The 7,692-nt window shown below is 45.1% G+C and overlaps 1 protein-coding gene across 1 annotated transcript in view; it reads right to left on the bottom strand.

Annotated features, from left to right (window-relative positions):
- The window catches only part of Prtg (protogenin), a 115,220-nt gene that overhangs the window by 16,356 nt on the left and 91,172 nt on the right, over window positions 1-7,692 (bottom strand). The window contains exon 15 of the mRNA XM_050124416.1: window positions 6,051-6,288. Within this exon, the coding sequence (XP_049980373.1) occupies window positions 6,051-6,288 (238 nt within the window). The remainder of the gene's footprint in view (window positions 1-6,050; window positions 6,289-7,692) is intronic.

Below are 7,692 nucleotides of genomic sequence, written 5' to 3'. Positions count from 1 at the left end.
AAAAAAAAAAAAAAAAAAAAAAAAAAAAAAAAAAAAAAAGAGTGACTTTCTATTATGGGTCATTTGGAAAACACATTTAAATCCAGATACACTGATAATTCCATTTGTTGACATTTTAATTATTTGCATGTGTGTACAAATGTGTGCACACAGATTTTCTGTCTGTTTGCTTTTTCATAAGCAATTTGTTTGGTTTGGTAGGGGGCTCGGATTGAAGCCGGGTTCCTGTGCATGCTAAACAACCACTCCATTATGGAGGTACATCCACACCATCTTCACCTTGTGCATTTTCTTAATGTCTCCACTTAGCACTGTGCTGTGCACATACAGACATCCCATAAAGACCTCTAAACGGTATTTCAGGTGAAGGGTTTTGTTTGGTTGGCTTTTTAAAGATTTGTTTTAGTTTTAATGATTGTATAAGTGTATAGGGGTGGAGTAAGCACATGTGAGCGCAGTGCCCACAGATGCCACAAGGGGCATCAGAACACTCGCCGCCCCCCCCCCCCCCAGCAGCCCTGATGCAGGTTCAGGACACTGAACTTGGGTCGTCTGAAGAGCAGTTTATTTTCATAGCCACTGAGCCATCTCTCTAATCCCTTAGAAGGAATTCTTTAAACACCACACATAGTTTTGTTTCACTTTAATGAGAACTTAAAGTGTAAGTAAGTTTATTTTATACAGTTTGTTTATACTGTGTATGCCTATATAATGTTTTACTCCTTATATACACAGGACATGTAGAACATTTAATTATGGCCATTTCAACACATCAAGAAAGAAAAGCACATGTAATGAGCCTGGATCAACAGTTATAATGAGACTCGAGAAACCCAGTGTAAGGAAAAACGTTCCAGTGTAAGACCAATCTTTCTCTCCTAATTATAACTGTTTAAACTACTCAGGGAAACAGCTGCTTTAGATGATCCTATTCTTCCTTCTTAAACAGGAGCAGGGGCTGGAGAAACGGTGGTTCAGTAGTTAAGACTAGGTTTTGCTCAAGCAGAACACTTAAATTGCCAGCACCCACGGGAACTGGCTCACGACTGCTTACAACACCAGTTCCAGGGGATCAGAGTCTCACAAGCGCATATCCCACAAAGGCACACATACATGCACATAAATAAAAATAATTTTATCTGGGCATAGTGGGCAGGCCTTTAATTCCAGAACCCTGGAGGCAGAGGCAGGCAGATCTATGTGAGTTCGGGGCCAGCCTGGTCTATATAATGCCAGTTCCAGGACAGTCAGGGATACACAGAGAAACCCTGTCTCAAAACAAACAAAACAAACAAACAAACATTTTTTAAAATGTGGCTGGAGAGATAGCTCAGTGGCTAAGAGCACTGGCTGCTCTGCCGGAAGATTTGGGCTCAATTCCCAGCACCCACACGGCAGCTCGCAACTCTCTGTAAGTCCAGTTCCAGGGGCTCCAGTGAGCTCTTTGGCTTCCGCAGATAGGCACCAGGCATGCAAAAATGATATACAGATATATGTGCAGGCAAAACACCCACACACATAAAAATTAAAGTTAAAAAAATTAACTAATAAAAAATAAATATTTAAGTGCGAAAGAACACAAATGTTCTCCAAAAGTTGAATGACTCTTTCAGCAGCCAATTACCATGTTTCTAAAACAAACCACAGGTTTCCTTGGGAACCACAGAGGCTGACGACCCCTCACAGGTTAACCCTTCTTAAAACATTTTGCCACATTTCTGTTGCCTGTGTGGCTGTGTGCGCGATGGCATGTATGTGGAGCTCAGTGGGCAGCATGAAGCAGTCAGTTCTCCCTCCAGGCGGGTCCCAGGGACTGAACTCGGGGCTTTGAATTGCTGACAGGAGTTTTACCCACTGAGCCATGCTGATCTGCCTGAGAGCTGCTTCTCTCCAAAGGTCTTCGTCCTGGGAACTCACAGAAGATGCTAAACTTTTCCCCTGTGAGGGCCACTAAGGGTTCCTGTTTGAACCTTGTTATTTATTTCGGCATTTAAAGTATTTCTCTTTAAGAAAGCCAACCATAGAGCTGTCCCAACACTGCCCAGTACAAAGGGACACCTGGCTTTCCTGGAGTGGGGAGGGAGCGTTCTCCTCTTTCCTCCCCTGATGCAGAGGGACCTACAACAGCCTCAGAAGGCTTACAAGGGCTCACTTCAGTCAACTGCAAAGCCAGGGCTGGCTTTTCTGGAACACTTACGAGGGTGTACCTCATAAGCAAGGGAAGAGTGGGCAATCCTATAGCTGAAGCCCTGATGTGGGGCCACTCTGCAGGTCACACACAGTGAGGAGCCCAGCCACTAGTGGCAGTGCCAGGAGCCCAATAGGGCTTGTTTTTATGGTCTCTGGTTTCAACTTGGCCTGAAGAGTGTGAGTTACTTGAATAACCCAACTGCTAAATAAACACACGAAGCCCTATTTAGAAGCAGGAAGACACTGTACTGTGTACCTTGGATGCAGGCAGAGGCATTACAAAACAAAGACGGACCATGACAAGTTAAAACTTGCTGGAGGACCATTCCAATTTCTTCCCAAGAAGAAATGAAAATCATGCTCCCGTTCTATCATTAAATACATTTAATTTTTTAAAATGCTTGGCAAAAACCTGACACTATCAAAAGCAAATTCTTCATTTAATTAAAAAAAAAAGTTTGTCCGGGAGTGGTGTCACACGCCTTTAACCCCAGCACCTAGTAGGCAGAGGCAGATGAATTTCTGTGAGTTCTTGACCAGCCTGGTCTACAGAGCTAGTTCTAGGACAGCCATGGATACACACAGAGAAATCCTGTCTCAGAAAGAAGATTTTTTTGTTGTTTTATAGTGAAAACTCTCATGTACCCTCAGGTTAGCCTCAAACTCCCTATGTAGGCAAGGATGAAGCTGAGCACCTGATCACCCTTGCCTCCACATCCCAAGGCATGCAATACCATGACCAATTTTAGCCAGTGCTGGGGATTAAACCCAGGACTTCATGCAAGCTAGGCAAGCATCCTAACAGCTGAGCGACAACCCCAGCCCAAGTAATTTAAATTTTGTAAGTGAATCAGCAGTATATGTAAACACTGTATTCTTTCCACCCCTCAAAAACGATTTCAGTTACAAAAAAAAAAAAAAGTTGTAAAATTCTGTTTCCTCATGAGCACATGAGGCTTGTGTGTGGCGGTCAGAGGTCCACCATGCGGGTTCCAGGCATCAAACTCAGGAGATCAAGTCTTAAAGGCAAGCATCTTCATCTTGCCAGCCCATTACCACAATTATTTTGATTCGGGAAAAAAATTAAATTCTTGGTCTATTTGGTATACGAAAATACATTATGTATAAATTTACACGTATTAAAGATTGTCAGTCAGGCAGTAGTGATGCACGCCAATCTCAGCACTGGGGTGAGGGGGTGGGGAAGGACAGAGATGGGCAGATCTGCAATTTCAGGGCCAGTCTTGCCTACAGAGTGACTTCCAGGACAGCCAGGGCTACATAGAGAAACCCTGTTTCAAAAAATGGGAAAAAAAAAAATCAGATATGACAGAATCCTTATTTCCCCATTGTTTCCTATGGTCTTTTCTAAGACTGCTGTGTTCAGGCACAAAAGACAGTTTTCCATTTTAAGGCTTTCTTTATTCCAAGCTGTGTCCCTTGCTTTTTAAGTAATTGTAGGTTGACTCCTTTGTATTTTCTCTTTCAAAACCAGGCCTCAATTGCTTTTCTTTATTATTTACTTGTTCTTTCTGAGGCACAGCACTAACGCTAAAGAAAGCCCTCCACATGTAATGAACGACAAAAGCTTTTCACAAGAGCGTTCCTGGAAATCTCACCAAGCGGCGAGCGGATCGTGTTTCCTGCACACAATTATGTAGTTAGAAAGGTTTGCAGAGATGCAAAAGCCTGCAATTACTGCCCGCGTCTCCATGGAGCCAGAAATGAGGTAGGATATTCATTTCTGAGCTCTTTCTCAAACTCCCGAATGGGTCAATCTGAAAACAGGCAGAGGAAATTATTGTCTCCTTTTAGAAAGGTGAGAACGAAGAATTCAAAGCTACGTGCTCAAGCGGCTCCTTATTAATATTTATGTCACCTCATTAAATCAGGTCTGTCATTTGGTCAAGTGTTGTGTCAATAAATCATCTTGGAAACGGCAGACTGAAACTGAACTGCTGTGGGGGGGCGGAGCAATGGCGGTGTAGGGGGAGGAGCGATGGTGCAGTGGGGGTGGAGCGAGGGCTCAAAGGTTAAAAATGTTGCTCTTCTAGAGGACCCAAGTTCAGCTTCCAGCACGCATGTCTGGTAGCTGTTGTCAGCCCAGCTCCAGAGGACTCAACACTGTCCTCTTGGTGTCTGTAGGCACTTTGTTTCCAAAGGTTTACCTTTCCTTCCAGACGCCACCCCCCTCACCCCCCCACCCCCTCATCCCCCACCCCCACCACTGTTCCTAGACCCCTATCAGAATCGAGATTCATGGAATCAATAAGACAATGTAACAATTGCTAGAAGCTCTAGAGGGGTCTGTGAAGTCTCAAGAGACACTGATAATGACACCTAACTGTCCCATCTTTAGTGCCTTCAAGTCTCTTCAGAAGCCAGTTACTACCTAGTGGGGCCTGTGAGAACAGAAAATATGGACCTGAAATCACTGAGACTTCAGCATACAGGGCTGGAGAGAAGGCTCTGCAGTTAAGGGCACTAGCTGCCCTGGCTGGGGACCCGTGTTCCCGTGCTGGGATTCAAGGCATGTGCCACCATTGCCCAGCTGATCTCTGTGAATTCGAAGCCAGTCTGGTTTACAGAGCGAGTTCCAGAACAGCAGGACTGTCTTGAAAAATTTTTTTTTTTTTTTTTTTTTTTTTTTTCTTCCATGAGATAGGCTTGGGCTTCGGCTGGCCTAAGATTAGAATTTTTTTCATCTCAAAAGTACCAGGGGAAAAAAAAAAGCCGGGCGGTGGTGGCGCAGGCCTTTAATCCCAGCACTTGGGAGGCAGAGGCAGGTGGATCTCTGTGAGTTTGAGACCAGCCTGGTCTACAAGAGCTAGTTCCAGGACAGGCTCCAAAGCCACAGAGAAACCCTGTCTTGAAAAACAAAAACAAAAACAAAAACAAAAACAAAAAAAGGTACCAGGATTACAGATCACCACTTCCTTCTTAAACTTTTAATTGCTTTCCTCTGCATGTGTGAGTTGAGGGTATGCCAGAGTAACACTTCGATTCCCTACTAAACTCTGCCATATGGACCATGTCCAAATGGAAGACTGAAGATTTTAAACAGAACGCAGGTTTTTTTAAAATGTTTATTTATTTATTATGTATACAATATTCTGTCTGTGTGTATGCCTGCAGGCCAGAAGAGGGCATCAGACCTCATTCCAGATGGTTGTGAGCCACCATGTGGTTGCTGGGACTTGAACTCAGGACCTTTGGAAGAGCAGGCAATGCTCTTAACCTCTGAGCCATCTCTCCAGCCCCAACAGAACGCAATGTTAAAAGCATGCAGCGAGAATATTAAGAATTTGGCAATTTATCATTCCTTAGCTAAAAACAGACTAATGTTTAAAAAATCTTAAGCAGCGTTCTTAAGTCCTAATCAGGTTTTCTCTGTAAAAAAAAAATAAATAAATAAAATAAAAAAAAAAAAAAAAAAAAAGGCCAGCAAAATGGCTCAGAAGGCAAAGGGCTTGCTGAACAACCCTGCCAAGCCGAGCTTGATTCCTGGAGCCTATGCCAAAGGCTGGATGTTGCGGCGAGTCTGTAATCCCAGCACTCCTATGAGGAGGTGGGAGATGGAAAGAGAAACAACCGGAAGCTCTTGAGTCAGCTGTCCTGAAGCTAACAAGACCCTGCCTAAACGAGGTGGAAGGAAGGCAAGAACCAAGCCTGAAAGCCGTCCTCTGACGACCATGCGTGCACTGAGACACACACGCATGCCTGCTCTTATACACAAATTGATCGACTGATTAACTTAATTGACAGATGGCTTGCCAATGTTCTTTGGACAAAACCAAAACCTTTAGTAAATTTGTTTCTTTCTAGAGAAGAGTGTAAATCCAACACGGGCTCCGCGTCACCTCCCTTGGTCTCCCTGTGACACTGATAACTTGCAGTCATCGTCCTTGGTAATCCGGTCACACTCACCTTCTCGGTGCAGGACCTGCCACTCGCCCGCAATCCAGGCCTTCCTGGAAGCGTACAGGATGGTGTAGCGTGTCACAACTGTCTCTGGGCCGTCTGGGGGTTTCCAGGAGACAAGGGCGGTGCCATCTTCTATAAGTGTCACCTTCACCCCCACTGGGGGGCCCGTGGGTGCTGTGGGGACACGGGAATGACAGACAGTCACTCCAATGCTGGTGGACAAACAGAGAACCACAGGCGAGCCTGCACCTTTAATCCCAGCACTGGGGAGGCAGAGACGGGTGGATCTCTGTGAGTTTGAGGCCAGCCTGAGAGGGAGTTCTGGAACAGGCTCCAAAGCTACGGAGAAACCCTGTCTTAAAACAAAACAAAACAAAACAAAACAAAACCAAAAGGACAAAAAATTTAAACATCATAGCTTTTGAGGTTTGTTGTAGTAACAGGAAATAGATGAGGCTGGCCTGGCCTGTAACACCTGACCCTTCTGCTTTCAACCCCCGCCCCCGGTCCAAGAGCCAGGAACAGGCAGCTATCACCATATCTGGTGTATGTGGTACTGGGTAAAACTGAGGGGCTTCATGCCCGCTAGGCAGTCACCCAGCACTCTACCCTACTGAGCTATGTCCCCAATCTAAATTTTACTTTTAGGTTGAAACACTTTTTAAAAACCATAAAGAAGAGGGTAGGGCTGGAGAGATGGCTCAGCAGTCAAGAGCACCAGCTGCTCTTCCAGAGGTCCTGAGTTCAATTCCCAGCAACCACAAGGTGGCTCACAGTCATGTATAATGAGATCTGGTGCCCTCTTCTGGTGTGCAGGCAGAACACTGTAGACATAATAAATAAATAAATCTTATATAGATATAAAAAGGGGGGGGGGGTAAGAATCTAGATAGAAATACCCTAGGTCTAAGGGGCAGGATTTCCAGGACTTTCGAAACACGGTTGTTAAACTCCTAATTGGAATGGCTTATGGCAGTAGGGACTCGCCGAGCATGAGGTCATAGGAACGCTTCCTAGCACAGGGAGGAAAGGGGGCATTACAGTTATACAGGTTATTGCTTCATCTGCTCACCAGAGGAAGTTCCCACTGGTACCAACGCTAAGCTGTAGCTCCTACTAAAACGTTTAGAACAACAGCCTGATAAATAAGGCTTGAAGCAAATGCTCCTGAGACTAAAGGTTTAGCTATTTCCCAAGTCACAGGGAATCGGTGTGTTTACAGAACAGACCCAAATAAAGACTTCTGTGTGAACATCAGGGAAGTCCTGGAGCATCAGCTGACTGCATTGTGGAACGCCAGCTCCCAGGGAAGAGAGGGGCTTTGGTGCTGTGTCCTCACGGGGTATCATCAAACCCGCAGCAGCGTTAGGGGCACGAAACACTACAACCTGAGCCACAGACACCATAGCTGCCCCACAGCCAGGTATTCACTCGGCACTGGGCGCAGCACCTGGCTGCCACTCACAGAAAAATGGGGTCTGAGCTCAGCTCCTAAGAGCATTAATAAGCTGTTTTCAGTGAGCTGAGAACTAAGGTCTGAACATCATGATTGACTGGGAAAAAAAGATTTAAAAGGGA

Source organism: Alexandromys fortis, unplaced genomic scaffold, assembly GCF_014885135.2.
Source record: "Alexandromys fortis isolate MF-2015 unplaced genomic scaffold, M_Fortis_MF-2015_v1.1 scaffold_22, whole genome shotgun sequence".
Lineage (NCBI taxonomy): Eukaryota > Metazoa > Chordata > Mammalia > Rodentia > Cricetidae > Alexandromys > Alexandromys fortis.
The sequence above is the reverse complement of the archived record's forward strand: the minus strand, read 5'-3'. Positions and strand labels throughout refer to the sequence as shown.